The sequence below is a fragment of the Myotis nattereri genome, assembly GCF_964212035.1.
Source record: "Myotis nattereri genome assembly, chromosome: X".
In the NCBI taxonomy this organism is placed as follows: Eukaryota; Metazoa; Chordata; class Mammalia; order Chiroptera; family Vespertilionidae; genus Myotis; species Myotis nattereri.
In genome coordinates this window covers 140,915,860-140,941,743 of record NC_138078.1, presented here as the reverse complement: position 1 = coordinate 140,941,743, position 25,884 = coordinate 140,915,860, and the positions used below count along the sequence as shown (strand labels likewise).

Sequence of the window (25,884 nt, the reverse complement as noted above, 5' to 3'; positions counted from 1 at the left end):
CTAAGGACAGCTGGGGCAGCAGAAGTGCCTAGAAGGGAGGGGAAGGGGCCAGGCCGTGGCCTCCCACCTCGTCACCAGGGCCTGTTGTACAGCCTCACACCTGGAGGTGCCCAGGACCTTCAGAGAAAGCAGCAAGATAAAGCCCCAGGCTTGGAGGGGGCACAGAGAGGCAGAGCCCAGCAGCTGGCCAGAGGCGGCCCCCAGTGTCACCCCGAGAACAATGACACACAGAGCCATATTGCACAGTGTTTCTTTAATTGAAAGACAGCATCCGACCTCAGAAGCAGCCCTTCCTCAAGCTGGGTGTGATTGCTCGAAACCCCACACCTAGGGCCGGGAGCGAGGTGGGGGTTGGGGGTGGGGAGACCTAGCCATCATGGAGGACGGGGGGGGGGGGGGGGGCGGGGATGAAAAGCGTGCTTGGGACTCCAGTGGGATGCTGGGCCCCTCCCGGGGGCCTGACTTCCAGGGTCTGGCTGAGCCCAGTGCTTCCCCCCGTGACTAGAGCGTGGGCGGGCACAGCACCTCCATCTGCCGCCTGCAGACCCAGGCTTAGGGGAGAGACCTGGGCAGGGCAGACTGGTGTGTGTGGGGGGGTGTAGCTGCACCCCACCCACTGGCTTGCCTGGGTAGGGACTGGGCAGAGGCCTATTGTGACAGAGACCAGATCTAGCCCAAGGATGTAAGAGAGGAGAGGGAGACTGAGAGAGAGAAAGAGAGAGAGGGAGAGAGAGGACTGGTCTAAGAGTCAGTAGAGCAAGGAGGCTCCGATGGATGGGCCATGAACTTGCATAAAGGTGGGAGCCCATTTGAGGCCAAGGGTGGCAGACCAGGCCAATGAGGGCTGGAAGCTGCAAGTTCATGTGAAGGAGGAATGTGCCCCAGGCAGGTGCGGTGGGCTCAGAGGGGTCTGCTCATCCCCTTCTGTCCCCCAGACCCAGGGACTGGTTTCCCTGGATTGGAGCTTCAGACAATTTGGTTTTAGGGTGAAATGGAAGAAAATTTGGTGGGAGCCCCTCTGAATGGCTATGATGGGGGGAGGGGCAGCTCTGAAGCCAAGGGGACATGTGATGGGGTCTGGGCCTCGTGCCCCGCCTGCATGCTTGGGAACCAGGGTGAAGGTGTCAGGGGGCAGCGAGTGGGGGGTTGGGGATCGGAGTGGGGCTGGACTGGGTGCAGCTGGGCACTGGCTTGGCTCCCTCGCTCTGCCTCCCCCTTCAGGACATTCGCTGTGCTCCCCAGAGACCCAGCTCAGGCCACCGCAAGGCTGCTGCTGCCTCTACTTCTTGTAGTTGCCAAACTGGATGGCCAAGCGGTCGGTGACACAGCGGAAGGTGGCTGGCTGCACCTCCCAGTAGGGCACAGGGTTGTTGAAGAGGCTGATGCCGTTGTAGTAGGCTCGCTTGACCCCAAAGCCCATGGGGCAGAAGTCGTTGACGCCCACCTTGGTGATGTTGTTGCTGTGCAGGTAGACCACCTGGGGCAGAGGGGCGTGGCCTAGGTTCAGCGCCAGTGGCCCCAGCGCCCCAACCACCTTTCCCGAATCTGGCCACCTGGGCATCACATCATTGCATTGCATCCAGCGGGAGGAGCAAACCAAGGCTGGAGTATGGTGGTCAGACATGTGTGTGACCAGGGGCTGGGATGAGGGGTTCAGGTGGGTTCATGGTGGGTGGGAGGTGAGGGGCACATGGAGGTGGGGGCAGGGGATGGGGGGTGTCCATGCAAGAAAGATGGCACGTTGGGATCCCAGAGGGTCCCTGGCCTTCCCTCTGAGTTCAATGAACTCCCTCCCGGCCTGCCCCTCTCAGCCTCTCATTCCAGGGACTCCGGGGCATGACAGGAGAAAGAACCTTCAGGGTAATTTCCTTTTCCTTCCGGTCCTCAGGGGCACTTGCCCTCTATCAGCCTTCCCCAACCCCCTGAAGCCCCTCCCTAGGGGAGGGCTGAGCATACAGGAGTGTGGGTGGTAAGACGTCCAATGACCAGAGGAGGCGCTCATGTGCAACAAGCACCCCCTAGAAGCGGAGAGGAACTGGCCACTAGAGGGCGCGCTCAGTCCAGCACTCCCTGCACAGCTGCTGCTGCAGCTGGGCTGCTGTGAGCACTCAGGGCTCTGGCTGGACAACCATGGGAATGGGGCTGAGGAAAAGAATCGAGCAGCTAGGGGCTCAAGCAGGACTGGGCAAGACCAAGCTCACCCGTGTGACTGGAAACCAAGCCAGGGGAGGGAACCCCAGGCAAGGCCCTGCACCACCACCCCATCAGCCCACTTCCTGCCCTGGGCTATCCCTGTCTTGGCACGTATTTGTTCATCCCCAGGCCCTTCCTGTTCCCCGACCTCCCAGGCCCTGCCGTCTTGGGAGACCTTCAGCTCCAGTATCTACCAGGCCACCTCCTGCTTATCTGTCACAACCTCTCTCCAGCTCATCCCACCCCCCTTGCTGCCCTGCCGTCCTCCCCCTCTTCCTCAGCACAGACTCGTGACTGCTCCTTTCCAGATGAGGAGGCAGAGGCGGAAGGAGAAGGAGTAAGTGGCCAGACCATGCAGCTGCCACTTGTACAGCAAGTCCCTGTTCCACTCTGTACTTGGGGCCTGAATCAGGAGGGGCAGGGGGGCCAAGGAACTGGCCTGGGGACATGGGCTGATTCCTCCCCCAGTCTTAGAGGACTTGGTACTGGGTTCCCCCTCCTCCCCCCTCTCCCCCCAGCTCTCACCTGGAGTAGCTTGAGATCCGGAAGGCCAGCAGGCACCTTGGACAGCTTGTTATTGTCCAAGTGCAGCTCCCTCAGGGTGGGCAAAAAGCTCAGGCTTCCGTTCTCAATCATGCGGATCTGGTTGTGGCCCAGGCCCAGCCTGCAAACGGAAGGAGGAGATGTACTGAGAAGCCAGAGGAAAAGAGGGCTGAGGGGTGAGCCACCCGCCTGGGCCCCAGCCCACCTGTACAGCTTGGAGTAGCGGAGCAGATCCTCCAGCTCAATAGCCTGGATTTGGTTGTGGTCCAGGTGGAGTTCATTCAGGGTCTCGGGGAGGTCTGCCGGGACAATGAATGAGATGAATGCAGGAGGGTGTGGTTGCTGCTGTGTGTGTGTGAAGTGGGGGAGGCCTGCTGAAGCCCTCCCTATAAGGAGACCAGGTGGGTCTAGAAGGCTCTAGATCCCCAGCTCTGCCCAGCATGGGAAGAAAGGGCTGTCTTCCTACCTTTGGGGATGCCGGTGAGCTTGGCCTCGGAGATGCGCAGGTAGTTGAGCTTCAGGCCATCGAAGGCTCCAGGTTCAAAGCCGCTGTTTTCCAGGGGGTTCCCGCCCATCTCTAAGAGAGAGGCCCCCTCAGCCCCAGAGCCAGAGCGGACGGAGCTCAAGCTGCAGCCCGTACACCCCGGGGCCTGCTGGCCTCCTGGCTTGGGGTTGGCCTGATGAACCCTGCCAATTGCCTGCTCCCCTATCTCCCCCTGAAAGCAGCCACTGATTTATGGGGCAAATTACAAAGTCCTGGCTGTTCAAGATCACTAGCCCCCAAGGGCACTGGCCCTGCATCCGGCTCAGGAGGCAGGAGGAGCAGGAGAAAAGGGGGAGCCCATGGCAGGCTCCGGTTGGCTGTCTAGTGGCATTGGCCCTTTCTCTTGCCTCTCTCTACAGTCCCCTGTCCCCTGGTTTCTCTTCACCTTGCTTTGGCCGCTCTGGGGCATGTCCCTAGACAAGGCCCCAGAACATTCTGTGAGACCCATTCTGATTGGAAGAGGTCCTGGTCCCTGTCCCTGACCGTTCCTGACAGCCACCGGGACGGGGACTGTCCTGGGCCAGGGCCACACTCACCAATGCAGTTCATGTTGCGCAGCCCGCTGAACACGCCCTTGGGCACCTTGCGGATTCGGTTGTCATGGATGCGGAGCTCCACCAGGGAGCTGGGCAGGTTGGGAGGGATCTCCACCAGGTGGTTCTTGGAGATGTAGAGCTTCTGCAGCTTCCGCAGGGGACTGAAGGCCTTCTCGTGTATCTTAGAGATTTTGTTGTTCACCAGGACGAGAGCCTGAAGGTGGCAGGGGGCGGGGCGGGGAAAGTGGGCATTGGAGGTGAAGGCCCAGCTCCCCGGCCCACCCAGCCCTCTCCTCTCTCTCCCTCCGCTGCCACCTGGAGGCAGAGGCGGAGAGAGCAGGAGTAAGTGGCCCTTACTTCACAGGTGTCTGAGGCCCAGCTGGGTGGGCAGAGCGCAGAGCCCGGAGCCAGGCGATGCCACTACTGCCTAGCATGGCCCAACGCTCCTATGAGCCTCAGTTTCCCCACTTGTACCCTGGATACAATGAAATATGTTCTTGCGAAAAATCAATAAAGTTTCCAGCCAAAAAGACGATTAAGCTGAGTGATCCCATTATGCCCTGTGGTTGCTGACACCCATGCATGTGACCCTGACCCCGGGCACTCCCTTCACGCCCATCTCCAGACTCCTCTCAGGACCCCATAGGTCCCAGGTCCCTCTTGCACTCCACAAGTACGAGAACACACACCCATCTGGAGCCACTCCTAGTTGAAGACCACCCACCTCCCCAAGACCCTTCGAAAGGGCAGGGTGGACCCGGCCGGCTTGGCTCAGTGGTTGAGCATCGACCTATGAACCAGGAGATCATGGTTTGATTCCTGGTCAGGGCACATGCCTGGGTTGTGGGCTCGATCCCCAGTGTGGGGCGTGCAGGAGGCAGCCGATCAGTGCCTCTCTCTCATCATTGATGTTTGTTTTTTCCCTCTCTCTCTCTCTCTCCCTCTCCCTTTCTCTCTCTGAGATCAATAAAAATATATGTTTTTTAAAAAAGGGCTGGGCAGGCTTACATAGAGGTGCGGCATGCCTTTGAAATCGTCCCTCCGAAGCTCGTTGATTTCGTTGTTCTGCAGGTCCAGCAGTGTGGTGTCGGGCGAGATCTCCTTGGGCACAGTGATCAGATCTGGGGACCAGCACCGCTGTCACCCATGTGAGCCCAGGCCACGTCCCCAAGAGGCTCAGAGCACGGGGACACTCACACACACAGACACACACCCAGGGGCCCCGCCACCGCCACCCACCCACACTGAAATCAGGATCCCAGGGCCTGCCTGGGGTCACCCATCTGCGCTCCCATCCTCCCACGCCCATCCCACAGGACAGATGTGTGTCCCTTTGCTAGGGGCACTCGGGCTGTGCCCGCGCCTCCACACACCCCTCCCGCCACAGCCCTGAGACTGACCTAGGTCGGAGCACTGAACCACCCGCAGGTGGCAGTGGCAGCCGAAAGGACACATGTTGCTGAAGTTGGGCGTGAGGGAGTCTATGTCCGGGTCGCCCGAGGTGTCGGTACCCGAAGCCTCCTCATCATTCATCATGGGCAGCCCGTCGTCCAGGGTGAAGTCCCAGAAGCCCTTTTGCTCGAAGGGCAGGGCCTGGCTCAGGGCCAGCAGGGACGTGAGGAGCCAGAGGGGCCACATGATGGACGTGCCTGCAGGCCAGGGCAAGGAGGGGCCGTCAGGAGGGCCCAGCCGGCACCACACCCATCCTCTCGGCCCTTTCCCCAGCCAGGGGCTGGGGTTCTCTGTGTGTTGGCACTGTGTTCCCCATCCACCACTGGGGCCTGAGTGGCAGAGAGAACGGCTGTGGGCAGCCAGGAGGCACTTGGCAGAATTGGGGCACCTCCTTCCGCTCCCCTCTGCTCCCAGGCAAGACCTGGTTTTAGTGGGAATTGCAGTGTCTTCCCAGTTAGGGAGTCTGTGGCCCTCCCCCCGACCCCCCAACACACACCACTGAGTCAGCGAGCAGCTGCCTGGGGGGTCAGTGAGGCGAGTGGAGGAGGCGGAGAGAGAAACCCAATCATTTGCCCCCCACACGCTTTGAAGATACCACTGTGGCCCCGGGCCAATCCCACAAGCTCAAGGCAATGTGGGCGCAGTCGGGGTTGAGTTAAGGGATTATGAGTTGCTTCCTTTCCTGCCTGAGCCCCCCACCTTGCAGCGCACCCACATCTTTTTTACGGAAGTCAAGAGGCCAAGGCACCAGGCTGGGCACGCTGCGCCAAGACCTGGGCTCATTCCAGAGGCAGGAGGAGAAAGAGAGGGGCATTCCCTAGGGCACAGCCCCCCATCCGCTTCCCCACTGTCCCCCGGGGTCTCGGCTGCCTCGCCTGGCCCACAAGCCTTCCCCTGGCTGGGCTCACAGAGCCCTGGGGCTCTCACATCCTTCCATCTGCCCAGGGTCCAGGCCCCTGAAGCCACCTCCCTTCCCCCGCCCCCGGGGGAGAAGACTGCCAGCAGGGTGGTGAGCAGGGTCAGGCTTGTCTGGAGGCCCCCAGGCTGGGCAGCGAGGTGGGGTGGGGGTGCTTCCCTGCCTGAGCCTGCCTCTGGCACCCACATGGGCCTGCCTCCTTCCTGCTCTGCCCAAAGGCTCTGTACAGGCAGGAGCCAGGGCCCGTGCCTCTCCCATCTCCCCCCCCGCCCCCCCAAGGACTTCCCGGAAAAGTCCCAGCCTCATTTTCCCTATCTGTTCAACAGGAATAAGAGTGCCCTCCCCCCTGCTTGCCTCACAGGTTCCGGGTGGGGGGCCGGGGGTGGAAGGCTGCCCTGGGTGCATCTGTGGGCAAAGAGCCAAGCGACGGCCTGCGCCTCCTGCAGACCCAAACTGGCCCCACCCAGGGAGGCCCTCACTTGGTGCCCATCTTGGCCAGGAGAGGGGCTATTTGGAGGATCAGTGGGGCTGGGGAGCCCCCTGAGCCTGGATGCTGGCTGCGGAAGTGGAAGGGAGGCCTGGGGGTGGAGGGCACTGCCCGCTCTAGGCCAGCATCTTCGGAGCAGCTTGGACCTGCCTACCGCTCTCCTGGGCAGGCCCATTGGACTGGGGTTGGGTTGGCTACCAGTTGGTACCTGGGACCAGCTCCAGGCCTGGGCACACAGCTGTGACCCTCAGATTCTCAACCATCCCTGTCTTGCTGTCCCCTCCAGTACTCCTGCAGCCCCAGGTCACATGGCTCGCCTTGGTTCCCATGGTCCCTGAGGATACAGCTACGGAGGGATGGCAGGAGGAGCCCAGGCCATGGTTCTGTTGACTAAGCCGCAGAGCCAGCCTCAGAGGGCCCCAGCCAGACACCTACCACCCTCCTGAGTGCATGGCCCCCGGTGGCAGGCTCAGAGAAGCTGCCTGCCTACCCCAGGTCACACAGCAAAGTGAGGGTCCCACACACTGGGGCAGCATCCAGCCTCCCTGGCTTCCACTAGGTTCTGCCAGCCCCAGGGGACTCAGGGGATGCAGGACTCAGGGGACCCCCAGAAGTCCTTGGCTCGGGGTAGGGAGAAGGCCTGGGGCTTGCCTACCTGGACAGCGGGTCCCTCCTTCTTCCCCCGAGTTTGCAACTCTCAGGACAGAGTGGCGTGGGTCTAGGCCTCCCGTGCCTGTTACTACTGCTCAGGGCCCTTGCCCAGGTGCCACTGGCTGCCCGGGGCTGGGAGGAGGAGGAGCAGTGGGAGAGAACAGGAAGGGGAGGACGAAGGCAGGAGAGAAGATGGAAGGGGAGAGAGGGAGGAGACTGCTCCCCCCTTTGTCTGGCACCCCTGCCAAAGCTGCTCCCTCACAGCAAGGATGAGTCAGGGCTGGAATGCCCAGCAAGAGCCTTGGAATTCTCTGGGATCCACAGCCCACCTGGATAGGTGGGGGTGGGGGTGGGGGTGGGGTGGGGTGGGGTGGGGGTCTGGGTGGGGAGAGGTGGGTGCAGATAGACGCCGTGCAGCCTGGAGCTGGAGACAGCTGGGACCTCCACAGGGCACATCTGCCCTGGTGTCTGGCCCCTCCACGGGGACAGAGGATGGATGGGTACTGGGAAGGCCAACCAAGGGGTCACACGGGACCTGCCCTGCAGGCCGGGGGCTCTGGAGGAGCTGAGCCAGCTCAAAGCCCCCCTGCCTGACGTCACTGCATCTTCGGGCCAGCCCGGCTCCAGCGCAGACACACTCCGAGGGGAAGGGAGGCTGAGGGCTTGGAGGCCCTACATCAGGGCCCCGTGACAGAGGCAGAGGACAAGGTTTGGCTGGTTCTCCCCGGTTCCTGGCTGGGCCCAGGCAGTGGGCAGGCTGGCGGGTGGAGGCTGGGCGGGCTTCCCGGCACAGCCCTCATTTCCCCTCGAGGGACTGGCACAGGACTCCGCCAGAACTATGCAGAGGGGAGGGGGCCGGCTGGACAGCAAGCCTGCAGGGGGCGGCCAGAGACCCCCACAGAGTCAGAAGGAGCCAGGAAGGGGCCTCCGGGGGTGCCCAGGGGGAAGGCTTCCGTGTGTCCAGCGCAATGAGTACCTCCATTTTATGGGAGAGAAAGCTGAGGCCTAGAAAGGGGAACAGATTCCAACACCCCCCCAACCCGCACCCCGAGTCACTCAGCATGAGACCGAGACTCCAGCTCGGGTGACTCCAGGCCCTGAGCTTCCAGGCCTCAGCCTCGCCTCTCAGCACCGCGTGAAGGACGGGGGGTCTCTGGATGGCTGGCTTGGCCCAGCGTGGGCAGTGCAGAGCCTGGGGGCGGAATTCCCGGCGAGGCTGGTGATGATCGGGGTGATGGGGTGGGGAATTGCGGGGAGGTAGATGGGCCCAGCTGCCCCAGTTTAAGTGTGCCCCTGCCTCCTACCCATCACCTCACACTGCCTCCCCCCCTTTCAGGAACACACACACACACACACACACACACACACACACGTAGGAGGCAGGAAGGCCAAAGCCCAGGAAGTGGGAGCCCCCCATGGACAGATAGTGTGAGAATCACAGCAAGTCCCCCCAATGCCACCTCCGCACACCACCTGGGCCTTTGGGCCTCAGTTTCCCTTCATCGGCCTTCCCAGGCATGTCCCCAGGACTTCAGGGAGGGCCTCCAGCCCCATCAAAGCAGGCTCTGAGCTCTCTGGACCCCACCTCCTCAGAGCAAAGGAAAGAAGTGGTAATGGCCATGAGGCCTCAGGCCTGGCGCCCACAGGTGTGAGCGAGGGAGGAGGCCGGGCTTCCTGGAGCGCGCGCCTCCGACCCCATAGGGCCCTTCTTGTCTGGCCTTCTGGACGTCGGAACAGTCCTCCGAGCAGGATTGCTCCAGGTCGCAGCCAAACAAGACACATTGGCAGCCTCTGAGAACATGGACGGGCCGTGCCAGGCATTCAGGCCAGGCCAAGGGCGGCGGGAGCAGGACTTGAGGTCTGGCATGCCCTGGGAGCTCGCCGGCCGAGGTGTGGGCCACAGTTGCCAAGTCCTAGACGCTGGGCACTAGCCCTAGGCCCCAACCCGACGTGTCTGGCCCCACTGAGCCACCCGACCGGAATTCTGACACACGTGCCACCTTCCACTCAGCCCTGTCAGGTCCCTGGGACTGCATGGGTGAGGTGTGGTGAGAGAGAGGGAGATTGGGGGGAAGGGTGGTGATTCAGGGTGCCCATCCTCCCTTACTCAATCCTGTTCACCAACCCCCCTGGGCCCAGCTTCAACCAGCAGGCAAGAGGAAGGGTTGCTACCCAGGCTGACCCTGGGGTGCTCACTATGGCCCCCGGACTCCCAACAGCTCTAATTTGCACTTGGGGTCAGACAGAGAGCGGGCACATGTGCCACCCATGGGTCTGCTGAAGCCCACATGTGTATGCTGTGGGGATGACTGCATAAAGGGCCGGTGGCTGGAGTGGGGAGGGGCTGGTCCCTGAGCCCCACCCTGTCTGCGTCTGTACCCCAGCCACCCTGAACCCACCGTCATTGTCTCAGCGTGCCCTCAGGTGACAAGGGGAGCAGATGCCCAAGTGTGGCTCACCAGGTCAGCTCCTTCCTATTGTGGCCCTGGTGCTGCTGGGTGACTGGACAGAGCTGGGTCTTCAAGGACAAACTCCACCTGGACATGGTGTCAGAGGCTGCAGGAAGCCAGCCATTGGCTGCAAAGGGCTGCCACCGGGAAGGGGTGAGGCAGCTGGTGCTGGCCAAACCAGACTCCCCTCCCCTCATGTCAAGGAGAGCCATCCCCCACCTACCCCCACCCTTCCAGGAGGGAAGCAAGAGGGTCAACCTGCGGGCTTTCTGCCACGCTAGGAGTCAGGTCACAGATGGCCTACATCAGCCGGGGGTCCTGAGTTCCCTGGTCCTTCTATACCTAAGCTGTGTGCCCTTCCTCCTCCTCCCACTGATGAAGAAATCCTAAGCTCCTCATCATGTTCTAGAATCTTTGAGGAGCCCAGCCAGTGTGGCTCAGTGGTTGAACATCGGCCTATGAACCAGGAGGTCATGGTTCGATTCCCCATCAGGGCACATGCCTAAGTTTTGGATTCCATCCCCAGTGTGGGGCGTGCAGGAGGCAGCCGATCAATGATTCTCTCTCATCATTCATGTAACTCTCTCTCCCTCTCCTTTCCTCTCTGAAGTCAATAAAAATATATTTAAAAAGTAGAATCTTTGAGGAAGAGGGAGGATGCTATCACCACCTCCCAGGGCGGGGCAGGAAACTCAAATGATTTCCCAATGACCATAGAAGGAAGCCCTGCTTTTTACTACTTGCTGAATGGGTAAGATGAGGCTCAGAGTTTGCCCAAGGCCACCCAGCGAGGAAATGGTGGAGCTAGGACTTTGCTGTCTGTCTGTCTACCACCCATGTGTCTTGCCCCACCCTCTGCCATCAGTTGCAGACTTTGCTGCAGGCTCCAAAGCCGCAAGATCCCACGCTCTCTGGGCTGCGTAGGGGCTGGGCCAGCCCCTGGGGTCCCTGGAGAAGACTCATTGGCAGCTCCCTTGCCCCAGCTGGGACATGAGGTAGTTGGAAAGCACAGCCCCGCGCCCCCTTGCTTGCATCAGAAATCCTTTAGAAACATAGCACCTCTTTCTGGCTGCCACCATCAATAGCTCCCCACTGCCCGAGGGGCCTACCCCCTTCGTTGATGGATCAGGTGGCACTGCTTTGGCCCAAGTATATGCACAAGGCCAGCTCTGCTTCAGTCTGCAAGGAAGTTGCCTGCAAAAGCCATCACCCTGGCAGGCCAGGGAAGTTCCCCTGAGCATTTTAGGTCCCAGCAGGCGCCAGACCCCCCAGGCGATGCTTTCTGCCTGCCTACCAGAGCCTGGGTCCCTGCCTGCCTCATTTCCTCCTTAAGCCAGGCCAGGGCAAGAGAGCTTGGCCTGGCTCCCAGGCCAGGAGAGCTGCCAGGCACCCTGGAGGGAGGCCTGTAGCCCCTTCCCTTCCTGGGCCCAGGGTTCCCCACAGCCCTTCCCTGCACAGGGTCCCAGCTCTCTCCCAGGGACTCCGGCTGTGACGGGACCCAGCCCTTGGCAGCCAGGACCTGTTCACCTTCAGCCACGCACAGGGTTCCCTGTTTCAGGTCTCTTTGTAGCTGGGCGGCCTCTAAGGCCCAGGGGACCATAATGAAGGTTGAGCTGGGACTCAGACTTCTGAGAGGATCAAAGTCACACTCTCCTCTGCCTCGGGACTTCCCTTGTCTCCAAGGTCAGAGCTGCCAGAGCCAGCCTCTGCCCTCTGCCCCTGTCCTTCAAGCCCTGCTTCTATTCCCCCAATACCCAATCCTGTGGCCACATGGGCCTCTGACTGCTGTGTCCCCGTGGGCCATCTGACCTTCCAGAGGCAGCTGGTAGGGGAGAAGCCGGGGTGAGGTCACAGTCACACAGAGTCTGGGACCTCCCCCAGCGCCCTGCCCCCTAAACCTAAGAGATGTGTCACCACAGGGAGGGGGCAGATGGGAGTCATCTGAGTCCCCGAACCTTCGCTGGTGCTACTGGTGCTGCTCTGTAGGCCGTGCGGGAGCTGAGCAGCATCTGAAAAAGCTGAGGCTGCTGGGCTCTGGGCAAGAAGGTGCCCTCCACGGCCACTCCAGGAGCTACCCCTACCCAGAGCAGAGAGGGTGGGGAAGAGGCTCATGTGGGGCTGGGGTGGCTTCCAGTAGCCTGGAGTCGCAGTGGGGGTGAAGGATGCCCTGGGACACTTCGGCTGTGTGTTCCTATATGGAAGGTTGGAGCTGGTCTGGAAGGCTGGAGAAGGACCTGGCAATGGGGCTGGGGCTGGGACAGGCCTGAGCAGACCCCGTCCCATCCCCCCAGCACAGCCCCCTCTGCTCACCTCCCACTGGCTTCCCCTAAGACCGGATGTACAGAAAGGGTTCTGTGGGTGGCCCAGGGTGGGAGCCGAAGAGGACAGGAGGGAGGGGAGGGAGGGGCAGAGCTGGCAGGGCCCGGATCTGCTTGCCTTCAAGGGGAGCAGACGCTCATTCCCACTCCATGGCTCACAGCAGGGCTCTCTGGAGAGCCACTGTCACCTCCTAGCCCCTCAATTTGAGGCAAGTCTTGGGCTAGTGTGGCTCACCCCCAGCAGCAGGGCAGACAGGCGTGGGGTGGAGCAGCTCCAAACAGGGCCCAAGCTCTCCGGCTCTGGGTACCTAACCAAGGGGAGCAAGATAAAGTCTTGGTGGGCCTGGGAAGACCTTGTTAACAATCAGGATGGACAAGGATGGTGAGGGGCCCCGGATCTGCCACCTGCAAGACAGCAGCCCAGTGCCCAGTGGGTGGGGCTTCAGAGGCCAGGGTGTGGGTGGGAGGAGGCAGCCCTCTCAGAAGGCCCTGCTTGCAGACCCTCGCTTTCGGGCTCATGACAACTCCCTCCTCTGGGGACTTGACGCTGGCACTGGAAGAGACACTCTGTGGCCTTCAGTGACTGCAGAATCTTCCTGAAGGAGACTCTTGTCTTACAAAGGCCCCCTTTCCACGCCCCTCCAATGGGCCAGGGCCATGGTGGGAAGAAATTTGGGTTGATGGTCGCAAGTCACCACACACACAGATCAGAGGGTCGCCTCCCCCCCCCCGCCCCAACTCTCTGGGCCCTTAAAATGGACTGACTCAGAACTGCCACCGGATCCACTGGCAAAGGGGTGGGGCCTCAGACTCCCCATCTACTACACGGGGACCCCGGCCTCTTCTCCAGGGCAGGCAGAGCACAAAAGCAGCGGGACGTTCATATCCACTGGAACCTGGGTCCTTGGGGCTTGAAGGTGGCCCAGTGGGTAGCTGGACCGGGCGGCTGGCTTGCCATCGGAGCCCTCTCTGCTCCCGGCTCCCAGCCTGGCCCTTACAGTTTGGAGGCAGCTCTGCACCTTCCTTTCAATGCACCACACAGCCCAGTCCTCAGAGGTTCCCCCAGGAGGCCCACGGTAGCTAGCCATGGGCAAGCGCCACACGAAGGTGCCTCTGCCCTTGCAGGTCTCCCAGGTGCAGATGGCAGGAGCACTCGCGTGCACGTCTGTAGTCTCGTGCACGCGTTCTCACTCTGCATGAACGCGCTCCTGGACACAGACCCCCAGGAACCTTCTTCTCTGGCGCTGAGGGAGGCCCGAGCATCTCTAGCCTGTCCCGGCCCCAGGCAGGCCCTAAGAGCGGTGAGCTGGCAGGCCAGGGCGGGGTGAGGGCACAGAGGCAGGAGCCTCCTGAGGACAGATGGCATTGACCGCAGCCGCAACCTGAGCGGCTCTTCTGAAGATTGTTCCTGAACAATCTCTCTGGCTTAAGTGAGGTCTGCCCCACCCGATGCCACCCACTGCTCCGCCCTGGAGGATCATGGACTTTCTGCACTCAGCAGCCCTCAGTAACCAGTGCCCAGGCCCCACACCAGCCCATGACGCAGGGAGGGGGGGAGGTGGCCAGGGCACTCAGGGGCACACCCAGAGAGCTCTGTTCTACCTTCCTCCTCTCCTGGGTCTCTTGACAGGCCCTCTACGTGCCAGCCATCTTGGCAGCTTGCGGGACAGGGGCCAGTGATCTTGCTACCCCCACCCGATTGTCTCACAGTATGACCACAGGCTATTGTCATCAATAGTCAAGTGATTCTGACAAGTCCCTGGGTCAATACAGCCACAGTTTGTCAGTCAGAAGCCCTGGGTCCTGACCTCAGCTCTGCCCTTGAACCGTGAGCAGGTTCCTGCCCCTCTCTGGGCCTCAGTAGCCCCCTCTGTACAATGGATGGGATGGGGGTGGGACCCGCAGGAGCCATTCCTCTCCTCCCAAAGGGCCCTAGAGGCAACCTGCCAGCTACACTTTGCTCAGACCAGGGGCTCTCTCTCTTCATTTGAAAGATGCCCCCTCGCCCCACACCAGTGGCTGGGTTGCCTTTTGGGGACAGGGCTGCTTGCTGGTCAGGGAACCCTTGAAGTCCACCCATCCCTAAAGGCCTGGGATGATGAGATGATAGGGTCCCAGCTTGGAAGTGGGTCTGCAGTCAAACATTTACCCAGTGTCCCCCTAACCTTAAGGGCCCCAAGCCAGGCCTGGCCCAGGGTAACATGGCCTAGTTGCCAGAGTTTCTCTCTGCCTCAGCCCAGTTCTGAGTCTCAATCCAACGGTGCTCTGGGGAGATGGGGTTGAGCCCCACCTAGGCAGCCCCACCCCGGGCCCTGGAGGCCAGGGCTTGGTGGACCCACACCTCTCCCAGGAGGAGGTAGAGGCAGGGCATTCGCCTGTGGGTAAGTGAGGAACATCTGGGCAGGGTGCCTGGGGAGTGCCTGGAGAACCAAGTCTCTGAGTTCCTGCCAAGGCCTGGGCCCGGGCAGTGGGGACTGCTCCCTGGCCCAGGCTCCCGCGGAGGCCCTCGGGCCTCCGACCTGGGCCAGGAGAAACTCTGAGCAAGTAGGTTTGCCTGCTGAGCAGGAGGAGCAGAGCACAGAGAGAGGCTGGTGGGAGTGCAGGGTGCACCCGGGGTCTTGCGGCAAAGGGAGAGGGCCACTGGCCCACTGGCAGAGCTGGGGTGCCAGCCATCCAGCCATGCCTTGGTGATGCTCTGGGGCCGCAGCCAAAGATAACAACCCCGAGGGGGAGGCAGAGAGGGCAGGCACGGAGCTGAGCTGAGTGAGATCAGAGGGGAGAGGGAAGGGGGTGGAGAAGGTGCCTGGAAGAGGGAGGGGAGTGAGGGGAGTAGAGGCAGAACTGGGACAAGGACCAAGGGTGCCACAGGGCGGCGACGAAGGGGCACAGACTGAGAGCCTGCAGCAGTGCCCTGGGAACCCGCAGGCATCCTGGGAACCCACAGGAGAGGGTGGTAAGGGGGCAGGAGGGACAGGGATAGGGACGTGGAGGGGCGGCATAGGGGCAGCAAGGTCAGGGTCTGGGACTTCTTGAGAATGGTGAGGGAGCAACAGAGCCAGGGATGGGACATCCAGGGCAGCTGAAGTCCAGCGTGGGGTGTGGGGACAGTGAGTGGCTGGCGTGGGGGCCCTACCTGAGGAGGGGAAGCGCTGGGTGCAGGCTGGCTGGTTGGCAGGCTTGAGTGTCCAGCAGTCCGTGTGTCTGTCTGTTGGGCCGTCCAGAGCAGCTGCTCACTCCTGGGCAGTTCGTGGAGAGAGGGAGACAGAGGCGGTGGGAGGGAGGCTAAAGGCTGGGCGGGCGGGCCAACCGGGGAGGGGGCGGGGAGGGAGGAAAGGAGGGAGGGGGCTGGAGGGAAGGAGAGAGGGAGGGAGGAAGGGAAGGAGGGGGGCAGGCTTCCAGGCCCCCCTGGCAGCTTCAAAGGGAGCAATTTTCTTGTAGACGGCTGGGCTAGCTGCACCCACTCCCGGCTCCCTGCTCACATCCCCTCCTCCAGCACCCCCTCTCCCTGCCCCAGGGAACGGAGCGAAAGGACACACGGTCTCACTCACACAAGGACCCTGGGCGTCTCTGGGCAGGCCCAGCCTCAGAGAGTCAAACTTTCCACTGCCCAGATGGGGACACTGAGGCCCAGAAAGGGGTGGGAAATGGCTTTCTGGACCTGGGCCGGGCAGAGGAAAGCGAGAGGGCAGAAAGGAAAGAGAGATGAGGGGGAGGGAGGCAGCCTCTGGCTGCTGGTCCAGCGAGTGGCCCTGGGATTCTGTTCTGAGCCCGCCTAGAATCTGGGGCAGCCTGGGCCTGAACAAGGGGGTGCTTCTCTGAGATCCGGGAGGCAGCTGTGTGGGTTTCGGGAAGGGCTTGATCTAGGCTCCTGGGAACTCTGGACACCCCCATCCCCACCCCCACACATTCCAGCCTCTTTTTTTCCCCTAAAAAAGAGGAACTTGTCTTATCTGTGTGACCTCCGAATGGGACTGAGCTGGGGGCGGCCGGGGCCCGCCCAGACTTGGGGGATCCTCCCTAGCTTGCCTGTCCCGTAGCTCAGAGATGCTGAGTGGGAAAGCTGATTCAGAGAGAAGGAACCTAGCGAGTCATTCTTTTGCTCAATCTGTGCAGGTCCCCTAGGATGTGATAACCGCTCTGTGGGTGGGCACTTCCTTCGGGGCTCGAGCTCTGTGCCGGCCACTCACTAACTGCCTGGCCAGCCAAGCTTCCCAGGAAGAGGCTGTCGCCAGCCACTACACCCAGGCCATGACTGGAAGCGTGGCCACTTCCTGAGGACCCAGCGAGCCCAGCTCAACCTGCGGCTAGGGCAGGGGTGGGCAAACTTTTTGACTCAAGGGCCACAATGGGTTCTTAAACTGGACCGGAGGGCCGGAACAAAAGCATGGATGGAGTGTTTGTGTGAACTCATATAAATTCAAAGTAAACATCATTACATAAAAGGGTACGGTCTTTTTTTATTTTAGTTTTATTCATTTCAAACGGGCCGGATCCAGCCCGCGGGCCGTAGTTTGCCCACGGCTGGGCTAGAGTCCAGGCCTTCCTGTCCACTGGGGTCCCATTCCTCCCCTGGCCCGTGTACCCATCATGCAGCGGGGCCAGGCCAGAGCCAGCCTCTTTCATGGGCTGACACTGCAGGAGGGAGACTCTTGCAGGAGCAGCTTCCGAGAGACAAAGGTGAGAGTTGAGAGGGAGTAAGAAACCAAGGTAGGCCCAGCCGGCATGGCTCAGTGGTTAAGCACCGACCCATGAACCAGGAGGTCACTGTTTGATTCCTGGTCAGGGCACAAGCCTGGGTTGTGGGCTCGATCCCTAGTGTGGGGCATGCAGGAGACAGCCGATCAATGATCCTCTCTCATCATTAATGCTTCTATTTCTCTCTCCCCCTCCCTTCCTCTCTGAAACCAATAAAATAAAATCAAAATAATAAATAAATAAACCGAGGTAGGCAGTGATGCTGAGATCTGCACAGGAGACTAGGGGGCTGAGAGAGGAAGACGCTAAGGCAGGTGACACAAGACAGGACAGAATTCCGCAGAAACTGAAAGAGAATAGTGTATAGAGAGGAAAAGCTCAGCAGGTAGAGGCTGAGGGGAGGCCGAAGAGAAATGGGTCCAATGGATGGAAAACAGGGATGAGGTCTGAGGGTCCTGCCAGCTGTCATTCAGTTATTCAGTGCTCAGCCCAGGGCTGGCATGCAAGTGGGGTCTAGAAGGTTCTGCCTGGAAGAATGGCTGGGCCCAGGGGCTCTCCCCCCACCCTTTTAATATATAAATTTATTGATTTCAGAGAGGAAGGGAGAGGGAGAGATAGAAACATCAATGATGAGAGAGAATCATTGATTGGGTGCCTCCTGCACACCCCCCACTGGGGATTGAGCCTGCAACCCGGGCAGGTGATATGGACCAAGCAGGGTCCGGGTCAGGAGCTCTGGCTCCTTCTTCTTTTGGGGGGCAATGCCGACGCAAAAGGTTCGAACCAGGAGACTAGAAAGAACTCATGTCTTTCCAGACAAGGGGAGTCAGTTTGTCTGCTTGTTTGCTTGTGGTTTTTACTGTTTATTGGAGACATATTCCAACATCTCTGGCAGTAGAAAGACTAATATTGCAAGGCCCATGCAGCATCCCCAGTCATGGCCTTTCGGAGGAGAAAGAGGGTCCAAAACACACAGAGAACATTGTGCTCCATGAAAGTAGCCTGTCGCGAAAGACCACCGATTGTATGATTCCCCTCGAAACGTTCAGAATGGGCGCACATATAGGGACAGAAAGTAGATGAATGGTCTCTTAGGGCCTGGGGAATGCGGGATGGAGGGGTGACGGCTAAAGGCATGAGTTTTCTTTTTGAGATGATAAAGATGTTCTAAAATGGACTGTGGTGACATTGTACACTCCGTGACTATACTAAAAACTCTTGATTTGTACATTTAAAATAGGTGAACTATATGGTATGTCAATTACATCTCCATAAAGCTGTTTAAGCCAAGCTGGCGTGGCTCAGTGGTTGAGCATCGACCTCTGAATCAGAAGGTCATGGTTCAATTCCCGGTCAGGGCACATGCCCGGGTTGCGGGCTCGATCCCCAGTGGGAGGCATGCAGGAGGCAGCCGATCAATGACTCTCTCTCATCATTGATATTTCTCTCTCTCTCTCCCTCTCCCTTCCTCTCTGAAATCAATAAAAATATATTTGAAAAAATAGAGCTGTGTAAGAAATGAAAGAAACCCATGTAAGGCATGCCCATTGCCCAAGGAGTCTCATCTGGCCTTGTGCCCCCAGCCACCCTCTGCTGCACCCTGCCCTGCTCTGGAGGCTGGGACGCCAGGGCTGCGCACAGCACCAGAGGAATAGTGAAGAGGGACTTGTTGGTGGCAGAAGGAAGCGCACACAGCAAGGTGCAGAGGGTGTGGGGAGCAGGGGGGAGAATGTCACTGAAATTAGGTGGCCAGACCTAGTGGTGGGCCAGCCTCCATCTCCCCTGCACAGCCTGGCATCTTCCTGGAGGGAGTGTGGGGGTGGCACCCTGCAAGGGGCACAGATGCACCTTGGAGATCTTCCCCGTAGTTGGGGGGTGCATCCAGGGCAAGGTTTCTGTACATACGGTTCCTGTGCCTGGAAGGCTCTCGTGTCTGTGGTTTGCAGTCTGCAATAAGCCGTGACTGCACACCCGGCCCCAGGCCCACTGAGTCACTGGGCCTGGCCCTCTAATTTGGGGGCCACTCCCAGACCAGCCAGGCAGCACCTAAGTCCTGGGCTCCCCTCCCCCTCTCCCTCCTCCTCTCTGGGCCTCAGCTCTCCCTGCAACAAAGGAACAACTTGGACCCTAGCTGATGCCCACTGGGAACAGCATGTCCTTGCCGGCTGGTGGAAGGCCAGAGGACAGGGCTGGGAGGAGGCAGCAGGAGGCAGGGGAGGGCAGGCCTGGGGGGCGCAAGGCAGGAAGGAAGAGAAGGCATTTCCTGAGGCCCCAGGCTCTGGAGGAGGCCGGGGCACAGCTGTCTGAGCTTCAGAAGAATGAGAGGCGGACAGCGCTGGCCTGGTCCTGGTGGGCGCCTGAGAAGGGGTTGGGATGGAGGGGAGGCAGAACCCATCCCCCATCAGGATGAGCCTGAAGGCGACCAGGATCCTCTCCCAGCATGCCCTGCACTTCTGGGACACCACCAAACAGGCCCCTTAAAGCCAAACCCTGGACACTTCCCCCAAAGGGCTTCAGAGGCCCGAGTGATCCTGCTGGAACCGGCTTGCCACTCAGCCCAGACTCCCCTCCCCTCTCCCACTGCAGGCGCCTTCATAGAAGGCCCTGCTGCCAGAAGGAGTCAAGAACTTGACCTGAGAAGGAGCTGAGTGGCTGGTCAGGCTTCTCGGGAAAACCCCCAGGCCATACTGCTCGCTGCCTGCTCTCACATGGCCCTTGTGGGGTCACTGCTACCCCAACCCACTTCCTAGTACCAGTCTGGGGCCCCAGAATGCAGGGCAGGTGCGTCAATATAAGGAGGTGGTAGGAGGGGGCAAAGGGCAGGGGGCACAGCTGGGCAATCCAAGGCCATTGCCACCCTATAGGCCTGTGTGTGGAGAAGGGCCTGGGGTCAGATGCAGCCTGTCCCCCAATAGCTGGCTTAAAGCTGTTCGTGCCCTGGCTTCAAAGCTAGGGGAGGCCCAGGAGAGAAGCAGGGCACCTGGAGGGCCGGTTTCAAGCTGTTGGTCCCCTGTAGGAGCAAAAACCGGCCCTTGGTTCTAGTGTCTGCAGGGCAGAGGCTGGGAGGCTGGGAGGTTGCCCAGCGGGCGGGGCTCCCAGGGGCTCAAAGGGGGACCTCTGAAGAGGTGGCAGCAGTGAGAGTTCCCCCTGAAATCCAGCCCACCCAGCTGCTGGTCCCATGAGCCTCTGGGGCCTGGACAGAGCTGCCAGCGTGGAGCTCCAGGGGCTCTCTGCCAGCCCCCTTCTGGGGCCTTCCTGGCCTCCTGGCCCTGCTAGGTCCGGCTGGCTCCCTGCTCACTCCTGCCTCTGCAGATCGTTCCCCCTGTCTGTTCTTTCTGGTTCCCCACTGCTTTCTCGGGTCTCCCCTCTGCCTCTTTGTCTCATCCTTGGGCACCGAGTCCATCAGCCTTGACTTCCATGGAGAGTGCACGTGCTGCTGGACTAGAAGCAACATGGTGACTGAGTGTGGTGAGTGATCAGAAGGAAATAGCACAGGTTTAGGTGATGGCATGGGAAGGGGGCACATGGAGGGCTTCTAGGAGGAGGTGGCTCTCCTGCCTCTCAGCCCCTCCCTGGAGTGTCCACATAGGACTCTGGCAAAGCCAGCCCAGCACAAGGAGTCTTGCCCAAGGGAGTCCCCTTACACTCCAGCCTCCAGGACAAATCCCCAAGCAGGAACACATCACACACACATCAAGGTCACTTCTTGAGCAAGTGTCCTTGCCCTGAACTCCACTGAGATCTCTGAGAGAGCCCTGAAGGCTCCCAGGCACTGCAGCCCCTGAACTCAAGCCTGTGTCCTCGAGTTCATGGCCTTATGTGGGCCTCACTCACAGCTGGCGGGCTTCATCCACCCCCAATCTCTGCATTCTCAGGGACCAGGCAGGGGAGAGGGAGGGCCAGGCCCATAGTCACCAGGGAGGCAGGCTCCCACCTCAGGGTCCCTGGAGGCCAGAGTTGGGACATCCAGGAGCCCCAAATGCATAACTTGTGCTCAGGGGACCCTCTGGGTGAAGGGGACTAGGACCATTCCCTGAGAGGCTCATGCTAACATGCTCAAGGGGGAGCCGAGTGGTTGTGGAGCGGCCGAGCCTCCACGATCTGGAAGCTTCCCAGTGCCGATGGCCGAGGTGTGGCCGGTGAAAGCTGGCACTCTCTATGCCAGAGCTTTTTTTGACCTTCTCTGAGGACATAATCACACAGTGGCTCTCCGCCCAGGGCTGCCAGGGCTGTAATTTCAGGGCCCGAAGGGGGCTCTGTGCAGGCTGGCCTACGACTAGCTATCTTTAGAGAGGCACGGTCTGGGTGTGGCCAGACGAGGGATGGTGGACAGGGACTATGCCACGGGGAGGCATCCATCTGTTCACCGCCTTAGAAACCTGTGAGACACAGATGCCATGAGGCACCCCGGGGCCCCCATGGTCTTCCCCTGGGGCAGGCCAGCCCCTAGGAGCTGTGCTCGGATCTGCGAGCTGCCTGCAGGGGTTGGGGGCTCAGGTGAGGGCAGTGGGTGAGGGTGGGTGCAGGGGAGGGGGGCCTTGCAGCTAGTGTCTCCTGTCCTGGCCCTGGGTGGCCGCCAGGGTGGGGGAGGCGTGGCACAGAGCATATGACCTTAGATGTATCCTTTGCCTCCCTCTGCTCCGTATGCTCCTTCCTGGGCCTGTGTCTCTGGATTTGGGAGCTGGAACCAAGCTTGCCACGAAGCGGGGTGTGAGGCAGCAGGAAGGCACGGAACCAAATGTGCAGGGGGCTAGGCAGGGAGACCTGCGAAGGTAGACCCTCAAGTCGGGGCACTGGGGACAGAGAGGAATAGGCAGGTTGGAGAATTTGGAGGTCGATGGGCAGGGCTCTTGGTCTGTGGTTGGGGGTAGGGGTTCAGACATGCAAGGTTTTTCTTGTGGTTGTTAATCTTCACCCGAGGATATTGTTCCATTGATTTTTAGAGAGAGTGGGGGGGGAAAGACATAGAGAGAGAAACATCTATATGAGAGAGACACATTGATTGGTTGCCTCCTGCATGTGTCCTGACCAGGGCCAGGGATCGCGTCTGCAACTGAGGTACATGCCCTTGACCGGATTTGAACCTGGGACCCTTCAGTCCGCGGGCCAATGCTCTGTCCACTGAGCCAAACCAGCCAGGGCAAGATGTGTAAGTTTCCATCAAGGTCCCTGAGAGGAGACATCAGTCCGGCACCAAAGAGTGCAACACTTCTTCCTGTCCTCATTGTCGCCCCTCACATTTGTTACATTCTGTTCCCCTCCCAGTCCCCGCTGCCCCACCCCCACCCCCTCCTACCCTTGTCTCAGTCCAGGGGCCGCCCATGAGTGCCTCCCTACTTGCCATGCCACCTGACTCCAGTCACTCCTACTCTGTAGTCACCATCACAGTTACCAGTGTCCCCCCGGAGCCCCACCAATGGAGCCAGCACCTGCCCTGAACGGGGACACAGTACCCAGCCCCGTGCAGGCATGCGTGAGCAGAGGATGGGGGTTGGCGCATGGGTGGAGAGGAGGCGGGCACCAGGTGACAGGCAGGCTCGGTCCTGCCACCAGATGTCCACAGCACTGCACTCCTTCATCCTCCTGGCTGGATGGCTGACTATCCCCTCTCACCGGGGGCACATCGTGCTGCTACTGCCACTGCCACCTCCCTGCCCCCAGCTACTGGCACCCCTAGTCCTGAGCTCCTGGCCCTCTGGGGGAACTGTCAGGGCTGGAGAGAGAGCCCTCACCCCAGTCATGTCCCCTTTGCTGGGCAGCCCCACCTACTGATGACAGGGGGATAGAAAGACCCGGTCCCCTTGCCCCAACTCAGGACCAGCTCAGCGTCGGAGCACAGGAGGGGCATGGCTGGGCTGTATCATTGGCTGCAGGCCAGCTTTTCCCTGGGCCACTCCTGCTCCTGTCCTCCCCTTCCGAGGTGGTAGCCCAAGAGCCTCCAAGTAAATTCCCTGTAGGCTAATCCTCCCCTCAGCAGTTGGTTTCCCGGGAGGCTCTGCTATCCCGGCTGCCTTGGTCCCGGCTCCCTTTAGGAGGGCCACCCAAGGATTCGCTTCTGGGCCTGGGTTCAGCCCACCTGCCAGCAGCCCCAAGAGTTTAGCAGCTTCCTGTCTGGGAGTGGAATTAACCTGGCTACTACCTGTGGGCGGCCTGTTCCTCCATGCCCTACCCTACTCTGCCTTTACCCCTACATGGCAGCCATGTTACCCTGCCCTTCTCCTCCTGGTCCTTGGACCTCATCTGCTCAGGGGAGGAAGGAGCGGTGGGGAAGTGGGGGGTTCACCCAGTCCCAAGTTCCTGTGCTCCTAGGGCCTGACCTCTGTGTCTGTGGGGGAAGGAGGCAGCTGGGGGGTAGCTGGAACAGGAGGGGTGGAGAGAAGGGGTCATGAGAGCTGGGAAAGTAGCAGCCTTCCCCATCAGGGCCAGCGCCTCAAGGGCTGCTGACCTCTGACCCAGCCCAAACAGGAAGTGCCATATCTGTGGGCCTAGGCCGGGTTGGAGAAGGAATGCAGGGATGAATCCAAAGCAAACACTCCACCAGCTTCCCAGGCCTTGCCCCGCCTCCTGCCAGAGTCTGGCCTTTTCTCTGTTGAGAACTGGGGGAGGGGGAGGGAGCGGGTGGGGGTGGGTGGCTACAGAATGGGACCGATGTCAGGCTCACAGTTCCCAGGCCCAGACTACAGCGAGAGGCGGTGGCAAGGCAAGGTCTCTGCACTGGGGACTTGGTGTCCTTCCTGCTTCACGCCCCCCACAGCCGGCAGCGCTGAAGGCTGGGGCCGGTCCTGCTCCTACTGCATCCTTGATGCCTATCACTTGCCTGCCTCCTCCTTTCCCCTCCGTCCTTCTCAGCACCAGGCATGGTGGCATCATGAGCTGTCAAGGCTGACCCAGTGACCCCACCCTAGTCCTGGTGGCTCCCCTCGCACGGGCAGGGCAACTGTTCCAGTGACCTCATGGGGCTTCACAGATCCCGTGTCCCCACCCAGCACAGCTGGCCAGTCCTGTCCTAAGGGCTCAGCAGGGCTCACCACCACAGCTGGCCCGCATCTGCGTCTGCCTCCCCCACCAGACAGACAAGTCAGCAACTTTGGCCAGGGGACAGTGGCTGCTGGATCCCCAGGGCCAGGCCTGGCCTCCCAGAGACCAAGAGCTCCTTTCCCAAGAGTTGTTGAGCCCATGCCACTCCCCACCCTTCCCTGGCACCAGGTCGCACTGGGAACATCTGGATCCCACAGCCTTGGATGCCTGAGCCTGCCCTTGAGGGCTGTGGGGGCTGGGGGAGCCGGGGACCCACAGGCTAGCTTGGGGAATGGGTGTGTGCCTGGGATGGGGGAACCAGGAGGAGGGCCCCGGGACCTTGAACCAGGGAAGAGGGAGAAGCAAGGTGTCCCTGGCCTGGGTGCAGTGGTGGATGTGGGTGGCTCCAGGACAAAGGGTGGGCACCATGGGCTTCCACATCAGCCAGTTCTGCCAGCTAAGCCTATCTCTTCCTCTCTCCCAGCCCCCTCTGCCCCCTGACAGGGATGCTTCGTGGATGACAGGCACTGATGCTGCTCTGAGCAACAGAGTCCAGCCTGGCCCCCAGATGGCTTGGGGACTTCAGGACCCTGGCCAGGGCAGATGAGTGAGGGTGAGGAGGCTCTTTGGAGAAGCTTCCGGAATCAGTCACTCTCAACCCCCTGCTGATGAAGCAATGTCCAGGATGTGGGCTCTGGGGACTCCACACACAGTGGACATCCAGCACACGCACATGGCTTTGATCCAAGAGGGAGGGTGGGTGGGAGGAGGCTGGTGGAGGCCATGGGCTTGAATAAGATGCGTTTATTACATTCAAGTCCGAACCAGCAATGTACCCCATCAGGCTGGTTACTAAGTGAAGGGGCCTCAGCAGTCCATGGGAAGAATCAGGGTGTTCAAGATCTTTCTTGAAGTGGTGCAAAGATCAAGTGGACCTGGGCCTGAGCCCCCTTCACCAGCCCCAAAGGAGAGGGGGGAGGGCATGGAAGCCCAGTAGGGGGGCCTAGGAGCTTTCCCCCTCCCCCTGCTGGGGCTGGAGGACCACACTGTGGTAGGCCCGGATGCAGGAAAAAGCGGTGGGGGGGATGCGGCGCCTATCGATGAAGTTGTTCTCCAGGCGCGTGGAGATGAGGTTGGAGTCCTGGGCCGCTCGAGTGTCACAGATGGAATTCAGGGGCACGTGTCTGTGGAGTGGGGGTGGCAGGGCCGGGCAGAGGAGAGAAGATCCCAGGAAGGGGAGGCAGGCATCACACAAGAGTAGAGGAAGAGAGGGCCCCACAGTGAGGGGGGCAATGAGACCACTGTGCAGGGACAAGACCCCAGGACAGAGGGGCAGGCAGGTGGCTCAGCCCTTGCTGCTCTGGACTGGAGCTGTCCTACCTGCTTCTTGCCCACCCCCTGCCCGGATTCTGCTGGATGCTGCCCTCCACCTGGGCACAGCCTCCCATCACACCAGCCGAGATGGGTGGATGGGGGTGTGTAAAGGATTCCCCCACAGCCCCACCCTCAGCCTCTGAGGCCACAGGGCCCACAGGCCAGCCCTCCCCGGCCCACCTTGTAGGCAGGGCCTGATGGCTCAGCCCTGGCCGGAGCAGGGAGGGGGGAAACAGCAGGACAGGTGCAGGTGGCAGCCCTACCTGATCTTGTTGTGGCTCAGACGCAGCACCTGCAGCCCCTTGAGGCCCAGCAGGCCTCGCGGGATGGCCTGTAGCTGGTTGTGATCCAGGAGCAGTTCCGCCAGGGAGGTGCGCAGGCCCCAGAAGGACACGTCGTGGATGCCGTCGGCGCGCAGGCTGTTGTAGGACAGGTGCAGGAACTCCAGGCCCGGCTTCATGTGTGCAAACACGTAGCCAGGGATGCGCTCAATGTGGTTGTGGTGCAGCAGCAGGCGCCGGAGGCCCCGCGGCAGGAAGGAGGGGACATGCACGAGTCGGTTGTGGGACAGGTCGAGGGTCTCCAGCTTGCTGTGGGGCGCAGGGGTTCCAGGTGAGCTGATGGCGTCCAGCCACAAACACCGGAACAGCTGGAACCCAGATCACGGTCCCTGGGTCACACCCAAGAGGAGAGTGGGATTTGCCCTGA

The 25,884-nt window shown here is 60.8% G+C and overlaps 1 protein-coding gene across 1 annotated transcript; it reads right to left on the bottom strand.

Annotated features, from left to right (window-relative positions):
• Positions 1 to 234: 234 nt before the first annotated feature.
• BGN (biglycan) lies at positions 235 to 5,463 on the bottom strand. Its single transcript, XM_081115130.1, has 7 exons — positions 5,217 to 5,463; positions 4,825 to 4,937; positions 3,817 to 4,030; positions 3,203 to 3,313; positions 2,942 to 3,035; positions 2,719 to 2,857; positions 235 to 1,477 (listed from the first exon to the last, which is right to left on the bottom strand). Exons 1-7 carry the CDS (start codon positions 5,452 to 5,454, stop codon positions 1,280 to 1,282), a joined length of 1,107 nt encoding a protein of 368 aa, XP_080971256.1. The 5' UTR covers positions 5,455 to 5,463; the 3' UTR covers positions 235 to 1,279.
• Between the last annotated feature and the right edge of the window lie 20,421 nt (positions 5,464 to 25,884).

Coding starts and splice junctions, on each gene's coding strand:
- BGN (XM_081115130.1), bottom strand. CDS start 5,454: ATGTGGCCCCTCTGGCTCCTCACGTCCCTGCTGGCCCTGAGCCAGGCC. Junction 4,031..4,824: donor AAGGCATGCCGCACCTCTAT/GTAAGCCTGCCC, acceptor TGCCACCTTCAG/GCTCTCGTCCTGGTGAACAA. Junction 3,036..3,202: donor GCTCACCGGCATCCCCAAAG/GTAGGAAGACAG, acceptor TTGTCCCGGCAG/ACCTCCCCGAGACCCTGAAT.